Below are 22296 nucleotides of genomic sequence, written 5' to 3'. Positions count from 1 at the left end.
CTATTCCCTATCACCTTACCACCTTCCAAGTGTTTGCAGAAGATTTCCTTAATTACTTGCTCCATTATCTTCCCTGGCACAGAAGTTAAACTAACTGGTCTGTAGTTTTCTGGGTCATTTTTATTTCCCTTTTATAGATGGGCACTATATTTGCCCTTTTCCAATCTTCTGGAATCTCTCCCGTCTCCCATGATTTTCCAAAGATAATAGCTAGAGGCTCAGATACTTCCTCTATTAGCTCCTTGAGTATTCTAGTATGCATTTCATCAGGCCCTGGTGACTTGCAGGCATCTAACTTTTCTAAGTGATTTTTAACTTGTTCTTTATTTATTTTATCTGCTAAACCTACCCCCTTCCCATTAGTATTCACTATGTTAGGCATTCCTTCAGACTTCTCGGTGAAGACCGAAACAAAGAAGTCATTAAGCGTCTCTGTCATTTCCAAGTTTCCTGTTACTGTTTCTCCCTCTTCACTGAGCAGTGGGCCTACCCTGTCTTTGGACTTCCTCTTGCTTCTAATGTATTGATAAAAAGTCTTCTTGTTTCCCTTATTCCGATAGCTAATTTGAGCTCATTTTGTGCCTTTGCCTTTCTAATCTTGCCCCTGCATTCCTGTGTTGTTTGCCTATATTCATCCTTTGTAATCTGGCCTAGTTTCCATTTTTTATATGACTCTTTTTTATTTTTTAGATCATGCAAGATCTCGTGGTTAAGCCAAGGTGGTCTTCTGCCACATTTTCTATCTTTCCTAACCAGCGGAATAGCTTGCTTTTGGGCCCTTAATAGTGTCCCTTTGAAAAACTGCCAACTCTCCTCAGTTATTTTTCCCCTCAGTCTTGATTTCCATGGAACCTTACCTATCAGCTCTCTGAGCTTACCAATATCCGCCTTCCTGAAATCCATTGTCTTTATTTTGCTGTACTCCCTTCTACCCTTCTTTAGAATTGCAAACTCTATGATTTCATGATCACTTTCACCCAAGCTGCCTTCTACTTTCAAATTCTCAACAAGTTCCTCCCTATTTTTTAAAATCAAGTCTAGAACAGCTTCCCCCCAGTAGCTTTTTCAACCTTCTGAAATAAAAAGTTGTCTGCAATGCAGTCCAAGAATTTGTTGGATAGTCTGTGCCCTGCTGTGTTATTTTCTCAACATATATTTGGATAGTTGAAGTCCCCCATCACCATCAAATCTTGAGCTTTGGATGATTTTGTTAGTTGCTTGAAAAAAGCCTCTTCCACCTGGTTAGGTGGCCTGTAGTAGACTCGTAGCATGACATCATCCTTGTTTTTTACCCCTTTTAGCCTAACCCAGAGACTCTCAATACTTCCGTCTCCTATGTCCATCTCCAGTTCACTCCAAGTGTGTACATTTTTAATATATAAGGCAACACTTCCTCCCTTTTTCCTGTCTATCCTTTCTGAGCAAGCTGTACCCAGCCACCCCAACATTCCAATCATGTGTATTATCCCACCAAGTTTCAGTGATGCCAACAATCTCATAGTTGTATTTATTTATTAGCACTTCCAATTCTTCCTGCTTATTACCCATACTTCTCGCATTTGTATATGGGCATCTAAGATACTGGCATCTAAGCACTTCCTACCTCATGGGGGTGTTGTGACAACAAATGCATTTAAGACTGTGAAGTGCTCAGATACTATGGTAATGGTGCCCTATAAGTATTCTAGATAGATATATAATGCAAGTTGTTTTGAATTAGAATAGAGTTGAATCAAATGCAATTGTAAATTATGTAATCAGAATTTACACAGAAGATACAATAAGTAAGTGATAGAATTTCCCCTCCACTATCCCCACCCCACCCCCCGCACATACAATGTAGAACTTAGAAAACAGAGCATAGGAAGAAATGGTAGATTTTAATATGGGAAAAGGCTACCAGTACCCCAAGGATCCCTGCTATGATTAATGCTGTTGATCAAGAACAAGCAGTGAGGTGGCCACATCTGCAGAGTGCACAAGATTATCTAGGATTTAGGAGAAGAGTGAGAAACTCTAAAGGACATTCACAAACTAGGTGAATGGGCAAATGATGGCAGATAAAATTCACTATTGACAAAAACTAGGCAGTACACATCAGAAGGAAAACCGAACTATTCAGACACATCACTAACTTCTAAATTATCTGTAGGCATTCAGCAAAAAGATGGGTGCTATTGCAAACAGCTCAATGAAATCCTTTGCTCTGTGCTCAGGAGCCATCAAAAAGCTAGCAAAGTGTTCGCATGTATAAAAATGGAATAGAAAATAAATAATAGCATTATATAAACCAATGGTATGGCCTCATTTTGAGTACTGTGTTCGGTTCTGGTCACTTTATCTCAAAAGAGATAACTGAAAAACAGAAGGGGGCCAAAAGACAGATAATGAAAATTATTAGAGGTATGGGGAAAAGTACTGTCTATGGAGAGACTGAAAATGTTGGGACTGTTTGCTTTAGAATGAAGGCAAATAGGAAGGAGTGTTATGGAGCTCCTAATTAACCCTCTCTCATAATACCAGAACAAGGGGACAATCAATGAAACAGAAAGGTAATAACATTTGAAACTGATGAAATATTTTTGTGGCTAATGCATAACTAACCTATGGACAGAGGTGAATTAAGATTTCCCAGGGCCCTGGGCCAGAGCAAGTGGGCGGGGGCCTCCCCAACCCTTCCACCTGTAGGCCCACCCCCATTCGGCCCCTTCCACCTGTGGCCCCACCCACAGCCCCACCCTTTTCTGCCCCTTCCCCAGGGCCCCACCTCTGTTCCACCCAGGGCCGCACCTCTGTTCCACCCAGGGCCCTCCCCCCTTCCCCCCCCCCCACAACCCGTTTGCTCCTTTCTGAGCCCCCCCCATCCCCCCTCCCCGACTGCGGCCCCAACGCCAAAGAAGTTCTGTCCCCACATCATGGCCCCAGGGCCACAGCAGGGAGTAAAAGCTCCTGCAGTCCCAGGACTGCAGCAGGGATCTGTGTGCTGGAGCTTCCCCCAACACCCCCGCACTTCTGCAGGGGACCAGGGTCGGGGCGCTGAGGCTTCTCTTGCCCCACTCACCCGGTGCTTCTGCCGGAGAGCAGGGTCAGGCGCAAGGGCTTCCCCTGCTACCTCGCAGCTTGAGTGTGAGTGAGAGTGAGATTGAGTGTGTGTGCGCACATGTGTGCAGTCCCTAACACAAGAGGATCTCTTCTATGGAGAGCTGGGCAAAAACTTTTGCACAAATAATTTACATGCAGAAAAATGCAGTTCCATTCAACCCAAAATGAAATTTGTCAAATTTTTTAGATTCAGTGAATTTTTTTTTTTTTTTTTTTTTTAGCACTTTTGGTTTTGGTTCAAGTCAAACTGATTTTGCTTTTTTTAAAATTTTTGGAACTGCCAATGAACCAAAAAAAAAAAAAAAAAAAGTTATTCGCCCAGTTGATATATGGAGATCTATGTATCTCATAGAACTGGAAGGGACCCTGAGCAGGCCAATGCTCAAACCACTGAGCTATCCCTCCTCTCCCCACCCCCAGTTCTACTCCTAGGTGAAAATAATTGGAGGAACATTGGAGGAACTTAATTTCTATTATGATTAAGACCTGACAAATACGTAGGCATTAATATTTTTTATTATAATATATTTTGAAGCTAGAAGAGATGATTTTGATCATCTAGTCTGATCTCTTGCATATAGGGTGACCAAATGTCCCAATTTTATAGGGACAGTCCCAATATTTGGGGCTTTGTCTTATCTAGGTGGCTATTACCCCCCCCCAGCCCCATCCTGATTTTTCACCCTTGCTGTCTGGTCACCCTACCTGCATAACATATGCCATAAATAGGGCCCTACCAAATTCATGTTGCATTTTGGTCAATTTCATGGTCATACGATTTAAAAAATAATAAATTTCATGATTTCAGATATTTAAATCTGAAATATCACAGTGTTGTAACTGTAGGGGTCGTGACCCAAAAGGGGAGGATGGGGGGTCCCAAGGTTATTGTAGGGGGAGGTCATGGTATTGCCACCCTTCCTTCTGTGCTGCTGCTGGTGGTGGCGCTGCCCTCAGAACTGAGCGGCTGCTTCTGGCCAGGAGCCCAGCTCAAAAGGCCACGCCACTGCCAGCAGTAGTACAGAAGTAAGGATGTCATGCTATGGTATTGCTACCCTTACTTCTGTGCTGTGGCCTTCAGAGCTGGGCTCTCGGCCAGCAACCACCACTCTCTGGCCACCCAGCTCTGAAGGCAGTGCAGAAGTAAGGGTGGCAGTACCACAACCCCCCTACAATAACCTTGCAAACCTCCCCCCCTCCCACACACACACAACCCCTTTTTGGGTCGGGACACCCAGTTTGAGAAATGCTAGTCTCCCCTGTGAAATCTGTATAGTACAGGGTAAAAGTACACAAAAGACCAGATTTCATGGTGGAGACAAGATTTCACGATCCATGACGCATTTTTCATGACCATGAATTTGGTAGGGCCCTAGCCATAAAGTTTAACCAGTGATTCCTGCAACTAGCCACCATTTTGTAACTAAAGTAGAGCATATATTTTAGAAAGATCTCCAGTCTTGATTTAAAGACCGCAAGCAACGCATAAATCACATCTCTTAATAATTTGTTCCAATGGTTAGTTATACTAAATGTTATAAATGCCCATCTTATTTCCAGTTTGAATTGCTGACTTCAATATAGACACTGAATCTTGTAATCTCAATTCTTTGTCTACTACATTAATGAGCCCTTCATTTTCAAAACCATTTTATGAACACATTCAGTATTAAATACCTACACACTATATTTCAACTAAACCACACTTTTAATCTAGTGGCAATATTTGCTTAAAATTAGCATTAATATATGGTTAATTTAGTGCAATTAATATTAAGAATTTTGAACTAGTTAACAGATAAATTATAATGCTGTACCAACAAGATATTGCATTTAAAGTACCGCTAAAATAAATGTTTGCTTTCTTTCCACTTGACCTGTCTGTTGAATTTGCATTAGTTATCATCGTTGTATTATCTGATGTTCAAGTGACTTAAAAAGAAAAACTATTGCCTTAATCCTGCAAGCACATGCATGCTTAACTTACTCAAGGGAATGGCTGCAGCTCTGGGTCTACTTACATGAGTCAAGTTAAACACATGCATAAGTTTTTGCAGGAGTGGGGGCCTATATATCATCATCATTTAACATTTATATTGTGGGAGCTCCAAAAGGCCACAACCAGGTTGCACTTCATTGTGCAAAGGGCTATACAAACATAATGAGAGTCCTCACTCCAAATAGCTTGTATTTGTCATATCACGTCTACTTCACACTTGATGAAAGTTCACAGTAACTTAAAATATGAAGCCAGCTTCAAATCCAATATGGTATAGGAGCAATTGGAAATCAGTGGCATCTGCTGGCTGTTCAGAGGGCCAATGTGAAATTAGTTGGTGGTCTCAGATTTGACCACTGTCCACATCATAGCTGGTATCCTTGTGGGCAGTCTCAAAAGATAGGCCAATGATTAAATACAAATGAAGACAAAGACCCACAATTCAGGAAAGCGCTTAAGCACATGCTGAAGTCCCATTGTAAGCAGGTATTCAAGTGCTTTCTTGAATAGGGATGTTTTCCTGAATCAGGGTCTCAATTACATTTTTTTCTCCCCCAAAATGAACAGGAATGAAACCCAGTGGTGGGGAAGCAAGGAAGCTTGCACTGCTGATTCCTCTGCTGTACATATTCTGTGAGGACTAAGTCTCCAGGGTACCCATTCTGGCAGCTTTCATGACCACCGAATTTACTTTGAAATTAATATATATTTAGAATGTCACTTGTAAGGACATCCTTATGGTGTTGTATCAAGGAGAAGATGTAGGATAACACTGAACAATGGGGAAAATGTATATAATAGTTTTAAAGTATGTCATGATACTATGTTTTCCTTATGTAAAGAGCCCATGAGAAACCAGTGTCTTTGGAGTTTTATTATTGGTGAGTCATCTATCTTCTGTAATCTCGAGAAAACAGATATTGCTACTTAATTGGAAATGTATTAAGTTGGTTGGAAAGAATTAAGCACTTTAAACTGAACATAACTCTTTCAAGCTTGTGAACATGTCCTAGAACATTCATTGTGTGTCTTTTGCTTGTTTACGTGGGACGGGGAAAGGGGAGGTGCAGGGTTAGTTATGTTGCCTTTATCAGTATAGTACGATTCACAATTTTCTGTTTGGGGGAGGTATAAAAACAGTCTAGCAAGCTCCGATTGTAGTTAATGGGAGCACTACATATAAACTGCTTTCAACATAGCATCTTCTTGTGCTGCATTTATCAAACTAAAACACATCATAAAAGCAAAAAAATATATATTTTTGAGTGAATAATATACATAATTTTCTCTGGAACTGGAACATAAGGAGACCACATTCAGCATAGGAAGTAATGTTTCCCACAATTAATGGTATTTGGGTCTCTAAATCCCTTAGGCAACTTCTAAAATCTTAGCCATAACATAACATTCATAGAATGTAGGTAGAAATCCAATTAAGTTGGCCACAAAAATGTAATGTATAGCAGCAGTGAAGGTAAGGAATTAAAATGGTACCTTCATAATAAACGATACTTTATCAGGTTTTGTAAAAGTTGTGTAAAATTATTTTTAAAATTCTAGAATTTTTATAGCTTGCAATATTAATGCACCTACAGTATGATATTGCAATTTTCCAAACATTACAAGCTTTTGTTGAGTAATAGTTAGTATTACAGTTTGCAAATTGAAATGCAGTATTATCAATACAGTTCAGCTGCATAAATATAAACATAAAACTCAATTGAATTAAAATATTTCCCTTTTGTGATAGCATGATAAAATATTGTTAGTTTTATAAAATTAATTTGTTAAGCTTGAATCCATTTCTAAAGCAGCAAAATTCTCTGAGAAGAAATAATACAATATGAAATGTAACCTCTTTGTCTTTGCACTGTTTTTTTTAATTTTATTTTTTTATTATAAAGTCAGCCACATACTTTCCAAGACCAAAAAAAAGCTTGATATTAAAAGATAACTGCAGGAAATATGAATGCAAGCAGTCTTGTTTATTTCTAAGGCTCCTGTTGCCGTGGTAGCTAAGGGCAATAAGAATCTTCTAAGTGGAAGGGAAGGATTGGGATTCTCTGCGCTATTATTTGGATACCGAACAATTTCACAGATCAGATGACAATTTAAATAGTTTGACAGGTTGTTTGTGTGTTTGTACATAGAGAGAGATTCATTAAACTTTGTACCTTCATTTTTTAAGCAGGACTGCTCGAGTCCAAGAGATGTTAAAAGGCAGAAGACAATACAATAGTTTAGGAATATTTACAAAGCAAAGATACAATGTATTCACATGGCCATATAAACCGTTTGCAAAAGACAGATGATCCAACAATTTATGTGCATATCTTTTTTTCAATAGGCCATTCATTAAGATTAGGAAAATGTAATAACTCATCTATGTCAGTCGGTCTTTGAAATTACATAAAATGTACATATCAAATTTTAAAAATACACAAAAACGGTAGCTTCATCCATTAATTAAATATGTACAGTGATCGATGTGATTATCATGACACCATTTTTCATGGTAAAAAATTATTATATGAAGGACCACTCTCCAGTCACTGAGGTCCCTCGCAGAAGAATGTTATTTTACCACAAGAATCTATCAAGATGAAGGGAGTAGATAAAAATTCCACCAGAAGAATCCAGTCTTAAAACCAAATGAACAGGGTACCCATCAGAACAAAGGGCAGGATCCTCAGTTGTGGTAAATCTACATAGCTTCATTCAGTTCAGTGGAGCTACATCTATTTATCCCAGCGAAGATTTGACCCCATTGGTGGTGGGTATCCGAGTCCAGGGAAGGCTAAGCCTCCCCAAACAGCTGACCACTGCCTTGGGAGAGCGTCGTCACCAAAAGGGCACCTCGGCTGTGGCCCTACCTGTGCTCAACCCCGAGGCCCCACACTCCCTCTGCCTCTTCCTGTCCCCACTCCTCCCACATGGGGGCCTCGGGGGAGGGGGCAAAGAGGTGCATGAAAGTAGTGGCCGGCTGGCCAGTGGAAGAGTGGAGGGGACGAAAAGGCACGCGGGAATGGTGAGTGTCTGGCTGGCGGGTGGGCAGAGGAGGCCTGGGGGAGAGGGTGAAGAGGCACGTAGGAGTGGTGAGCAGCCGGCTGGCTAGCAGGTGAGCGGGGGCAAAGAGGTGCAAGGGAGTAGTGAGTGGCTGGCTAGCCGGCTGGCAGGTGGGGGGGCCTGAGGGAGGGAGCGAAGAGGCATGACCAGTGAACAGCCAGCTGGCTGACCAGCAAGCGGCAGGGGATCTGGGGGAGGAAGTGAAAAGGCATGAGCAGTAGGACCCTCATGGGAAGAGGCATGAGAGGTGGGCCGGGAGGCCCCGGGAGAGGGGGCTGAGCAGGACTGGGGTTGAAGCATGGGCAGGGCTTCAGAAGGAGGAGGCTGAGCAGGGGTGGGCCTTGGGATGGGGCCATGGTCCGGGCATGCCCAGCCTCCCCAAATAGGGCATGCACTGCCCATGTTTGGTTCTACATTTCTCTGTCTCTCCCCCCTTCTCTACCCTCTCTTCCTGGCAGGATATATATGCTATTCTGCGACTTATGAGCAAAGGGAGACAAAATTCTAAATGGTTTCATCTGTCCTTAATAAGCTACAGTTTTCTGCTTTTATCATTTTTATCTTCTCCTTTAATAGTTTGCCATAAGAAACAGATACTTCCTATCAGGATGCATACTGATGCTTCATTGGCCACTAGTGGGGATAAACATATCCTCCAGCATTCCACATCCCATTAAGGCATCTGAGGAGGTTTTGCAATATGAACAGGGCACTAGCTAAACCAAGCAAGAAGTCTGACCCCAAAAGAGACTTTTCTTTAATCATGTATACTGCCATACCCTGGAAAATGAAAGCCCCCCGACAGTTGCCTCTCTGATGGTGAATTTGTGATCTGACTAGGAGTGCACTATGCCTAAGTGAATCCAGCAGAAAGATGAAGCTTATTAGAGAGAAGAAAGCCTTGATTTACCAACAAACATTTTGGGAAGCAGCACTGATGGGAAAGGAAATACAAAAAAGAAGTACTGTGCCTGACAGCTTAATGGGAACTTGGTAAAATATGTTTGCTTTTGTAAAGTTGCCTTGAGCAAGTCAGTGATTTCTTAAGCATTATATTTTTATATCAGTTCATTCTTGGGGCAAGTATACTAACATGAACTGAACTCAACACCCTAAATGATAATATCATTGGGAAACTTTGTAATAAGAGAACCAAATAATAAAACTCTAATACATTACCTTCAGATGATAAAGTGCAGTAAAAAAGTTAGGCCTGGTCTACACTATGAGTTTAATTTGAATTTAGCAGCGTTAAATTGAATTACCCCTGCACCCGTCCACACAATGATGCCATTTCTTTCAAAATAAAGGGCTCTTAAAATCGATTTCTGTACTCCTCCCCGACGAGCGTAGCACCGAAATAGATACTGTCATTTCGAATTAGGGTTAGTGTGGCTGCAATTCGATGGTATTGGCCTCCAGGAGCTATCCCACAGTGCCCCATTGTGACCGCTCTGGACAGCAATCTGAACTCAGATGCACTGGCCAGGTAGACAGGAAAAGCCCCGCGAACATTTGAATTTCATTTCCTGTTTGCCCAGCATGGAGAGCACAGGTGACCACAGAGAGCTCATCAGCACAGGTAAACACGCAGGCCGATAATCGAAAAAGAGCACCAGCATGGACCGTACGGGAGGTACTGGATGTGATCACTATATGGGGAGAGGATTCAGTGCTAGTAGAACTTCGTTCGAAAAGACTAAATGCCAAAACTTTTGAAAAAAAATCTCCAAGGGCATGATGGAGAGAGGCCACAATAGGGACTCAGAGCAGTGCCACGTGAAAGTCAAGGAGCTCAGACAAGCCTATCAGAAAACAAAGGAGGCAAATGGTCGCTCCGGGTCAGGGCCACAGACATGCCGCTTCTACGCTGAGCTGCATGCAATTCTAGGGGGGGGGGCCGCCCCCACTACCCCACCTCTGACCGTGGATTCCGAGGCGGGGGTAATCTCATCAGCCACAACTGAGGATTCCGCGGACAGGGAAGAAGAGGAGGAGCTTGCGGAGAGCACACAGTGCTCCGTTCTCCCCAACTGCCAGGATCTTTTTCTCAGCCTGACTGAAGTACCCTCCCAAGCCAGTACCCAAGACCATGACCCCATGAAAGGGACCTCAGGTGAGTTTACCTTTTAAAATATAAAACATGGTTTAAAAGCAAGCGGTTTTTAATGATTACTTTGCCCTGAGGACTTGGGATGCATTCGTGGCCAATACAGCTACTGGAAGTCTGTTAACGTGTCTGGGGATGGAGCGGAAATCCTCCAGGGACATCTCCATGAAGCTCTCCTGGAGGTACTCCAAAAGCCTTTGTAGAAGGTTTCTGGGCAGTGCAGCCTTATTCCGTCCTCCATGGTAGGACACTTGACCACGCCATGCTAGTAGCAAGTAATCTGGTATCATTGCATGACAAATCCTGGCAGCGTATGGTCCCGGTGTTTGCTGGCATTCAAGCAACATCCGTTCTTTATCTCGCTGTGTTATCCTCAGGAGAATGATATCGCTCATGGTAACCTGGTTGAAATACGGGAATTTAATTAAGGGGACAGAGGTGGCCCTTCCTACTGGGCTGTTTGCCTGTGGCTGAAAAGAAATCCTTCCCTGTAGTAAGCCAAGCGTGGGGAGTGGGGTGGATTGGCGCTGAGCTTTTCACGTGTGGCTAGCAGGGATCTTCCCTGATACCAGCCACGCGGTGGGGGGAGGGATAAAGCGATCATCCCAGAGAATTGGATTGGGGGGGGGTTAGTTTGTTTTCTGCTGCTGAAGGTTAACAGGAAAACCGCAGCACTCAACCAGCTTTGCTTGGTATGTGGGAAAGGAGGGCACAGAAGCCGAAAGACAATGGCTTACCATGGTCGCATGCAAGTCAAATTCTGTTGCCCGGACCTGCGTCTGTGACCTCTAGCAGCAAAGCCACAGGCACTCAATATTAAGAGGCAAAATGCGACCTTGCACAGAAATCATGTGCTATGTAATGTGAATAGTGTTGTTCACCGTGAAAGAGTATAAGCATTGTTCTGTAAAATGTATCTTTTTAAAAAATTCTCTCCTTTTTTCCCCTCCCTCCAGCAGCTGCAAATTTTTCAAGCCTCCCTCCTCCGTCCCGAAGGCTATCTCAGATAAGGCATCAGAAAAAGAGGACGCATAACGAGATGTTCGCAGAAATCATGGAATCCACCCGCAATGAAAGAGCTCATCTGAATGAGTGGAAGGACACGGTTTCAAAGTATAGGAAAGATGCCAGTGAACGTGAGGACATGAGGGATGCTTGAGATGAGAGGTGGCGGCAGGAAGATCAGAAAAGGCAGGATGCAACGCTCAGGCTGCTGCGTGAGCAAACAGACATGCTCCAGCTTCAGGAACGGCAGCAGGATCACAGACTGCCACTGCAGCCCCTGTATAACCACCCTCCCCCCTCACCATGTTCCATAGCCTCCTCACCCAGATGTATAAGAACGCGGGGGGGGGAGACTCCGTGCACCCTCCCATTCCACCCCAGTGAACAGCCCAAGCAAAAGACTGTCATTATTTTAACTTTTTTTAGTGGCCTTTTCCTTCCCTCCGATCCTCCTCCCAAACCCCAGCCGGGCTACCTTCTCAGTTCTCTCCCTATTTTTAGAATCAATTAATAAAGAATACATGATTTTTAAATGATAGTGACTTTATTTCCTTTGAAAGCAAGCTGTAATCGAAGGGGGAGGGTGGGTTGCCTACAGAGAATGAGTCAATAAAGGGGGTGGGTTTTCATCAAGGAGAAACAAACAGAACTTTCACACGGTAGCCTGGCCAGTCATGAAACTGGTTTTCAAAGCTTCTCTGATGTGCTCTTCTAATTGCCCTGGTGTCTGGCTGCACGTAATCAGCAAGCCAGGCGATTTGCCTCAACCTCCCACCCCGCCATAAAGGTCTCCCCCTTACTCTCACAGAGATTGTGGAGCACAAAGCAAGCAGCAATAACAATGGGGATATTGGTTTGGCTGAGGTCTGAGCGAGTCAGTAAAGTGTGCCAGCGACCTTTTAAACGGCCAAATGCACATTCCACCACCATTCTGCACTTGCTCAGCCTGTAGTTGAACAGCTCCTGACTCCTGTCCAGGCTGCCTATGTATGGCTTCATGAGCCATGGCATTAAGGGGTAGGCTGGGTCCCCAAGGATAACTATAGGCATTTCAACACCCCCAACAGTTATTTTCTGGTCCGGGAAGTAAGTCCCTTGCTGCAGCCCTTTAAACAGAGTAGTGTTCCTGAAGACGCGAGCATCATGAACTCTTCCTGGCCAGCCCACGTTGATGTTGGTGAAACGTCCTCTGTGATCCACCAGTGCTTGCAGCACCATTGAAAAGTAACCCTTGCGGTTTATGTACTGGGTACCCTGGTGCTCCGGTGCCAAGATAGGTATATGGGTTCCATTTATCGCCCCACCACAGTTAGGGAATCCCATTGCAGCAAAGCCATCCACTATGGCCTGCACATTTCCCAGATTCACTACCTTTCGTAGCAGCAGCTCAATGATTGCTTTGGCTACTTGCATAACAGCAGCCACCCCACAGTAGATTTGCCCACTCCAAATTGATTCCCGACTGACCGGTAGCTGTCTGGCGTTGCAAGTTTCCACAGGGCTATCGCCACTCGCTTCTCAACTGTGAGGGCTGCTCTCATCCTGGTATTCTGGCGCTTCAGGCGGGGCCAGCTCTGGCTTTTTTGCCGGCCCAGGCAAAAAAGCCTCTGGCGGCCGCCCGCCCCCACCCCCGCATGGCAGGGGAGGGTGCCGGGGGAGGGGAGGGTGGCCGGAGCCCCAGGGGGAGGGCGGTGAGCCCCTGCCAGGGCGCCGCTCTCCCCGGCGGCTGGGGGGAGGGCGCCGGGGGGGAGAGCGGCCGGAGCGCGGCCGGAGCCCTGGGAGGAGGGCGGAGTGCCCGACCGCGGCTTCACTCTCCCCGGCGGCCAGAGCGCCGGGGGGAAGGCGGCGAGCCACGGCCATGGCCCCCCTCTCCCCAGCAGCCAGAGCCGGAGCGCTACCCCCCTCCAGGTGCCGCCCCAAGCACAAGCTTGGGGGGCTGGTGCCTGGAGCCGGCCCTGGCTTCAGGGCAGGGGAAAGCAAGTCACAAAGTTCCATGAAAGTGCCCTTACACATGCGAAAGTTTCGCAGCCACTGGGAAACGTCCCACATCTGCAACACTATGTGGTCCCACCAGTCTGTGCTTGTTTTCTGGGCCCAGAATCGGTGTTCCAGAACCTGCCCCATCAACAACATGATCTCCAAAGCGCCGGGACCCACAGTTTGAGAGAAGTCTGTGTCCATCTCCATGTCCTCATCACTCTCTTCGCCACACTGCTGTCGCCGCCTCCTCGCCTAGTTTTTCTAGTCCTGGTTCAGCATAAACTGCACTGTAGTAGGTTTGGGCCGTGGTTTGGCCCTCAGCGGGGCTGTGGGGTAGCCCACCGCCTCGCTACAGTCAGAAAAGAGCCCCGAGCCCTCAATCAGGGCGGGGCAGTAATTGCACAGTCAGGCAAATACCCAGGTCTTTAAGCAGGGGCTGGGTCAGAGTTTGTAGCAGCCCAGGCCCTAGGTCGGGGGGGGGGGGGGCAATAATCAAATAGTCAGGCAAATACCCAGGCCTTTAAGCAGGGGAAATGGGGGGAGTCTGCCACCCAAGAAGTGGGTGGCAGGGGGGACGCAGGCCCTCCCACTCTACTGCGTTCCAGCCCGGGGTCCTAGCAGCGGCAGAAACTCGCTGCTGACAGTGGGGATCCTGGCCGCAACACACTGACATTGGCTCTGGCAGTGCAGCAGCCAGACTGGGGTCGGCTGCCCCCGAGCTACTTCCACTCTCCCCCTCGTATGGTACCTAGGTCGTGTTAGTGTCGGCGGTGCTCTCCACCAGCATTGGCTCCTCTGGGTAGGTAGCAAAGGGCAGGCTCGGCTCCTCCTTGGGGTAGCTGGCACGGGGCAGGCTTGGCTCCTCCTCGGGGTACCTGGCACGGGGCAGGCACGGCCAGTCCTCCTCAGGGTACCGGGTGAGAGGTAGGCTCGACCGGCCTGGTGAGTCAGCAGGCCGGTTGCGGCCTGCGGCTGTTTCCCAAGCGGGAGCTCGGCCACAGACATCTGCTCTCTCCGCCAGCCTGGCCTCCACTGAGCTCTGCAGGCGGGCTTTTATACTTCCAGGTCGGGGCCGTGACCTCGGAGGGGCGGGCACCGGACCCGGTGGCTCTGCCCACGTTGGTACTAGGGGAGGTTCGGCCCTCAGCGGGGCTGAGGGGTATACCACCGCCTCGCTACATGCACAATAATGCGTGAGGTGTTTATAATGTTCATGACTGCTGTCTTGAGCTGAGCGGGCTCCATGCTTGCCGTGGTGTGGCGTCTGCTGTGTTCATCCAGGAAAAAAGGCGCAAAACGTTTGTCTGCCATTGCTTTCATGAAGGGAAGGGTGAGGCCGTATCCAGAAATACCTGCGACAATGTTTTTTGCCCCATCAGGCACTGGGATCTCAACCCAGAATTCCAATGAGCGGGGGAGACTGCGGGAACTATGGGATAACTACCCACAGTGCAACGCTCCAGAAATCGACGCTAGCCCCGGTACATGGACGCACACCGCCGAATTAATGTGCTTAGTGTGGCCGCATACATTCGACTTTATACAATCTGTTTCCAAAATTCAAATTCTGTAAATTCGTATTAATCCCGTAGTGTAGACATACCCTTAGAATTACTACCTTTTCCCATTCCAATCATTGTCATGTAAAATATTTAATTTTCAGCTATATTTTGTACCAGATATTACATTTGTCATTAAAATGAGAGAAGATTTTGATACTTACTATATTCTGTGGCATATTAGTGTGGTACCACTTTGACTTTTCATTATTCTTCATTTCAACTGAGAGGCCATTACTCCCTGTCTGCGCAAGTTAGTGACTATGGAGCAGAAACTGAATGGACAGCCAATCAAATTAGAAAATAAAAACAAAAACTGTAAGAACAGGAGATTTCTGGTAGCCCAGAGCCCAGTAACATGCTTAAACCACTGCCAGCAGCGGGAATACCAATTGTTATAACTTATTGCTAAAGCAGCTAGAAAGGTCATTTCTGAGATCTTAGCATGACTAACAGACCAGGTGGGGAGGGAAAAGTGAGTGACCATGAGGAGTAAACATGACCCTGTGAGCTCTTGACTTGAGCTTTTTGCTGAAGCATGCAGTTGTGCAAGATGGGAAGTCTGGCAAGAGTTAACTATTGCTATGCGAAATACATTGGGTTAACTGATGGAAAATTCCCCGCCTGACAGGCTGGAAAATTCCACACTTATCCCAACTGCTGAGCAGAAGTTTTTTGTTTTGGTTTTGATGAACAAGCTATGTAATACAAACAAATAGGGTAAAAAGGGGGGGAAGAATCTGAACTTTGGAACACTCAGGACATTTTAGACATTTCTTGGACACCTCTCAAGTTCCCCTGCAGATGGAAGGCTGGCCACTGGAAGTCTACAGATATCCACTCAAGACCTTCAAGACCTTGGGTAAATATTAATCTGGGGTTAATTTGGGGTGCTCTGCTAACCTGCTGCGGATGTGTGTAAGTGCTGGAGACTAAATAAAATTGAAGCTTTGAGGGACTTATTTCCTGCCACTACTTCGCAAAAAGATTAAAGTTACCAAGAGCTTTGGGTTCTGCAAAACCCCAGGTAACATAGCAACAAACCAAACACTGTTATAACCAACAGATATACAAGGCAGTGAAAATATTTTTTATTTTAAGAAGATAAAAAAACACCACCACCACAGCACTTCCTAACTCCATTCTTATTATGGTAATTCTTTCCAGACTGGAGAAAATTTTATTTAAAAAATGGAAACTCATTCTAGTTTAGAGTTTGATGACTACAATCTCACATATTCCCCCTGGTGCTGAACTTCAAACAGTAATGAAGACAACAATTTGTCTCACATTCTTTCCACAAATTAATAATTTTCCTCTACTGCATAATAGTCTTATTACTGTTACCACCCTTTGTATCTATACACCCACTTTGCCTCCAACTGCTACTAACACTTACCAGTTTTAAGTTAGAATGTAAGCGATTCCAGTTAGGAATTGTGTCTTTCTGAATTCAGACATCACCCAGCATAAAGGGTCTGTAACAAGAGTCGCTATCCCAGAGTGCCCTCTTGCAGCATAGTGTGGCACTGCAGTTGCTCTGACTTAGCTTCCTCACCACACTTTTTGGCCAGCTCCAGTCATAAAGATGACTTAACCCTCCAGCCAAGCTGCCTTAGAGAGTTCCATCCCTTCTGGGGTAATGGAGTCCTCTAAATGAAATCCAACAAAATCCTAAAACCAAAAGGATTCAAATGGGCTCAATATCCAGCCCCCTTCTTTCAAGGCAGACCCCAGCTGTCTGTCTACCCACTAATTGGTATCTAGGCTCAAGTCAACCAATCCAGTCTAGGCTCACCCTTCTGCAAAAGGGCTCTGGACAGCCACAGTCCTCAGACAGCTCCTGTCCCTCAACCAGGCTTCTTGCCCCAAATTATGAGCAACTTGTCCATTCTTCTCCCCAGATCAGCCTTCAGCTTCTTCTTCTTCTACTTCTTGTATTTAATAGTGTAGTAGACTCACATTCTGTGACCACCAAAGGCTGGATTTCATGATATATTGTTACAATCTGTCTTGTCACGGTATTTTTTAAAGAATTGTAATATTGTTTTCTGAATGGTGCCCCGTATCCCTAATGCTCTTAACAAGGTATTTTAGTGTGAACTTTGTCACTTTTAGGTATTTGAGTTTCTCATACAAAATCCCCCTATTGCTATTGCATTCATTACAACCCCAGAGGTTGTGAGTAGCTATTTCTTTGACCTTGTATGTCTCACATAGCCCATCGTTGTATCTGTTAATTAAGTCAAAGGGTACGTCTATACTTACCTCCGGGTCCGGTGGTAAGCAATTGATCTTCTGGGATCGATCCCGGAAGTGCTCGCCGTCGACGCCGGTACTCCTGCTCGGCGAGAGGTGTACGCGGAGTCGACGGGGGAGCCTGCCTGCCACGTGTGGACCCGCGGTAAGTTTGAACTAAGATACTTCTTCAGCTACGTTATTCACGTAGCTGAAGTTGCGTATCTTAGTTTGAAGTGGGGGGTTAGTGTGGACCGGCCCATTGTTACTGTTCAAGTCAGTGTCCAGTAGCTACTCAGAGTAAAGCTGTCTCATTCTCTCTCTCTCAGGTGCTTGCAATATGTCAGCATTTTTAATTCTAGGGCATACTTCATGACATCTTTTCCCCTTTGTTTCTTTTGTCCATACTTCCTGCAACTCCTCTCTTAATTAGATTTTTAGTTGCCTGTTTACTTAGAGGACTCTGTCAATTTTTGCATTTTTACAGCATTTTTTGCTACTTTTTCAGCCACGTCTTTTTCTGATATCCCAACATGCTATTTCAATGTTTATGCCCATCTTTGCCAGTTCTGTTAGTAATACCATTTCTACTATCTGAATCCCATTTTTCATAGCCAGTAGTCCTGATAGTGAATCTGACAAGATAAAACTGAGGTAGGTCACACATCTAGTATACAGCATAATGCCAACATTATTGTTGCTAGTTTGGCCATCCTAGGGGTTACAAAATTTGATAGTCTTATGGATTCCTTTATTTCAAGTGTTAGAACAGAGAATGCTGGCCCCACTCTCCTGTTTTTTCCCCTCTTTAGACCCATCTATAAATATTTAGCAATGTTTTCCCCATGTATCATTATATAGAGAGAGATTTTCTAAATGTAATACATTTAGCTCTCCTTTTAATTTCATTATATAGTTCCACATTTATATCAGGAGTATGATTTTACATCCAGATAGCCATGGAAAATGCATTATTTGCCAATTTCTTTTAGCTCTTTCCTTTCTTTTAGTTCCTTTGTCTATACTTTAATCCTATTCACCTGAAGTATTTTGGGGTCCCTCACCCCATGTTGGCCACTGAATTCCCAGGATTCTTCATATATTTGTCTAGTGTTTCCATCTTCTCTGTGACCTTTGGGTAAAAGATGAAGTCCAGTAACTTCATTCTTAACACAACAGGCATTGCACCAACTCCTATCTGCCATATACACACAAATGTTGTGATGAGGCAATGCCTGGGCTTGGATTGAATCTAGCTTCCTCAGGTTCATTTTTGATGCTGAACTAAACATGTGGCATCCATACTCAATGTTTTGTCTTATTGATGCTCTAAAGCATAACCATTTCTATCTTATCAGTGCCCCAGGTGATTCCAGAAACATTGTTAAGTAGACCGAGTTTACTATTACTTTTATCTACAATATTTTCAGTGTGATCCTTCCACGTTAGTTCATTATCAAATGTCACACACAGGAATTTATAGCTTTTAACGATACCTATTTGCTGTCCAGTCTATGAGTCTCCAATCTTCTTTAATTTTCCTTTTACTGAATATCATTCCTTTAGTTTTGCTTATTGAAAATGTAAATACCCTCCTGTTTCCCCATTCAGCACTTTTCCTAAGTGCTTAATTAATTCATTTTTCAGTTATTTCCTGGTTTCCATTTTTAGTCCCTTCGGCACAGTCATCTGCAAACAAGGAAAAGCCTACTTCTGCACTCATCCTTTTTTGGGAAATCATTTATCATTACACTGAATAAAGTAGGGCTGATGGCACTCTGCAGGGGAGTGCCATTTGTGAACGTGTATATGCTAGAGGCGGATTTCCCTACTCTGACTGCATAGTTCTTTTACTTAAGAAATCCTTTATCCACCTGTATACAGCCCTCAGCTGATGGGCTTTCTTTCTTTTAAGTCCCACATCCTGCACAGGTGGAGTGGGGCAGGGCTAATTTAATTTAGTGCTGGCTGGCCGAATGTCTCCTGCCCTTAAAGTTGCAGTCCACCCCATTGCAGGCTCACAGTTCTGATTAGGGCCTCTGAGTGTCACCATACAAGGATTATTAATTAATTAATTAATTTATTTATTATTATATTGCCATCCTTCGCTATTATCTGGAGAGTCTCATATTTAGTAGTTTTCTTATAGCCCAAGGTCCTGGAGCCCAGTGATTATGTGAGCAGTTATGTTTTCATTTTTAAACAAAAATGGTTCTATGGCTGCGGAGAAAAGTCAATGTCAGTAGCAGATGTAGAGCTGTCAGGGCAGGGGTATTTATATCCTGTGGGAATTCCAATATTTTAAAATCATGTAATTAGTCATAAAATGTAATATTTGATAGATTTCACTGACCTTATGTAAATGTTTCAACTTTATCATTTTGAATATTATAAATTATAACATAACAAAATGTGTCAAGCTTGTCAAAACAAAACATTACCATGATTTCCCATTGAAAATTTGGACAAAAATCAATATATTTCCATGAAATGTTTAGCTTTTGTCCAATCAGCATTTTCTGACAGAAAAATGTTCCATGGCACATTTTTTGACTAGCTCTAGGCAGTATTTCTATTCCAAATTGAATAGATTTTGACAAAGAATTTTTGAACTCTTGTGCTGTGGCTATGTTGGAAACCAAGAATGATTTCTTGTCCATCATAGCATCCACGAAGTCTTGATCAGCAGAACAGTACTAAGTGGTAAACAGCCTGATGAATCTTCACTTGGTTACAGAGACAAATGTTTATCAGCAAGAGATTTCTGTCCACTGTGCAAACAAGATAACCTGGACTAGGAATGATTTGTTGGCCTCTGTGGTGGTAGAGCTACAATTGGGGTGGACAAATGTAAAGTCATGTAAAGGAAGACTGAGAAAGTTATTCTGTCGATCCCAAGAGTCAATGAATTTCCTTTCAAACTAGTTTTATACTAGTACATGGCAGGGAAACTGCACTTCTATCTAATACACACATGGGATGTAGGTCAAACGCCCATACTGTTTCACTTAGATCTACCAGCTCCCTTTGATATCATTGACAGAGAGTTGCTGTTAATGCGCCTGTGGCCCCTGGCAGATAAACAGTACTGCTTGAGTCACTCTGTACTAGTCTTTCCAATAGAAAGTATTAAGTGATTATGAACTGCAAGGGCTCTCTCATGTGGGGATCCTGCTGCATTTTCAGGTGCTAATGGAAGTCCACATTGCATCACTGGCAAAGAATGTTCTACTATTAGTGCTTAGTGTGAAAATTGCAGTATTGTCTTTTGAAAGCAGACCTCACCAAAGTCAACCATGCCTTGGCCCCCTCTTGATCAATTAATTGGAAAGTACTTTATTTGGGTTGACATATGAAGAGTGTACTGAATGAAAGTGGTGTAGTTACTTACTGATGGTTCTCACATGGATCATTATATACTGTATAGAGTGCATGGGATCCAGCACATTTCAGGTTGTTGATCCATAAGGCCCTCTATGGTTTGAGCCCTGGGTAGCTAGGAGATGCCTCTCCATTTGTGCCTTATATAGACAGCTGGGAAATTCAAGCTGATGGTCTCTAGATCTGTATGTGGAAGTTGGGGACAGATTGGAGCTCCTGCTCTAGAATTCTCTTCTCTCCTCCCCCCACAATTTGTCCAGTTGAGCTTCAAGGCATGCTGCAAGCCCAATAAATTAATCCATGCTATATGGGGAAGAATAGCAAAGCTGTTTGAGGTTTTTGTACAGTAGAAGTGTTATTTGTGTTAGTTAACATTGGTTTAGTTAGTGAAATATCAATACCAGACATCTACTTCTCTCTCCTTCATACCACCTATTACTCCCGTCCTTGGAGTCTAAAATCCATTGCTCCTGAAAAACAGCCAATTTTGCAGGCCAGAAATAACTACTGCACTGAGGAAAGATGAAACAGACCTTAAAAATACTCCTCATCATATGCCAATGTTTATATAACACATTTCATGCTGAAATAAAAACAACCAGGGTATGTCTTTGTACTTTATAGAATTTTTAGAGCAGCAAGATTAAAAACTCCATGAACAACAGTGAGAAAGATTTGCCAGGACTTTGGGGTCACAAGATTAGGATTTTCTAAAAACAACTCAATCATAACCTCTCTGGCTACAGTCCAACTGCCATTTTTTTAAAAAGGATGACAATTTGATAATATCTAAAATGACCATATTATATCCCATTTATCAAACCTGTAGAGTCTTTAATTTGTCAAAGAGCTTCCCCTTTTTAAAGTGGGTGATCTTTTTGAATTTCTTGCCTTTGTCAGGAGCTCTCCTTCCTAAATAAGCACCAAAGTGTCACCTTGACAAACCCATGAACAGCAAAATCATTCATAATATTCTCCACTTCTCTCAAGAATACAGTCTAGGTCATGCATCTGTAGGAGCTCTAATTATCCCACATAGACCAGACAGTGCTTAGCGATGCTCAGACTTTAGTAACCTGTCAGCTATAAATACAAAATCTGATAAATGTACACTTACCAATTTCCCTCGAGATCTGAGTAAATGCTTCTACACCACTCTCTCCATAGTTTCCCTCTGAAGCCAGTGTTGACACGTAGTTCCATCCAAGTGCTGTCACAATATCGACCATGGCTTGGGCTTGATATGAGTCAGGTGGAACCACTCGAGAGAAAAAGTCATACCTGGTGTTATCACTTAATTCTGGAGCTGTAGATGCATAGCTGACTTGAGGTATCTGCAAACAAAATGACAAGTAATTCAAGCCAATCTAAAATAATTTTCAGTTTAAAACAGATTATGCACAGGAGCAGCACAGAACTGAATAGCTTGTCATAATTAAAGCAACTAATCAGAAACCATTTCAGATATTGTAAAATGTCAATTAAGTTTCATTGCATAATTTCCGCCCCTCCCCACCCCCCCAGTGAATAATGAATTCTGCTATTCCCCAGATGTCATGAGTCATGACTCCTGATGACATACCAGAACAACACTTTCCCCCATTCCAGCCATATTAAGAACTGATGCAAAAATGAAGGAAGAAAGAGAACTTGTACAATTGACAAATCAAGAAAAAAGGTCACATCTTTGAGGAGCTTAATGTTTAAATGTTAAATGTCTTCCAACTATCAAAGTAAGATTTTTTTCCCTATTTCATAAGGTTTGTCTCTTTCATGTTTTGTTTTGATTTTTCATGATTTAACACAACATCATTCATAGCATCACACAAGAATACAAAGCCTAAGTAATTGGGTTA

General features: G+C 43.7%; 1 protein-coding gene across 5 annotated transcripts in view; it reads right to left on the bottom strand.

Annotated features, from left to right (window-relative positions):
• GRM8 (glutamate metabotropic receptor 8) overlaps window positions 1-22296 on the bottom strand; it is a 491761-nt gene that overhangs the window by 374740 nt on the left and 94725 nt on the right. For all 5 annotated transcript variants that reach the window (XM_034767874.1, XM_034767884.1, XM_034767901.1 and 2 more), the window contains one exon: window positions 21558-21774. In XM_034767874.1, the coding sequence (XP_034623765.1) occupies window positions 21558-21774 (217 nt within the window). The remainder of the gene's footprint in view (window positions 1-21557; window positions 21775-22296) is intronic.

This window comes from Trachemys scripta, chromosome 1, assembly GCF_013100865.1.
Source record: "Trachemys scripta elegans isolate TJP31775 chromosome 1, CAS_Tse_1.0, whole genome shotgun sequence".
NCBI classification, from domain to species: Eukaryota; Metazoa; Chordata; order Testudines; family Emydidae; genus Trachemys; species Trachemys scripta.
Note: the sequence above shows the minus strand (reverse complement) of the source record. Positions and strands in the feature narration are given on the sequence as shown.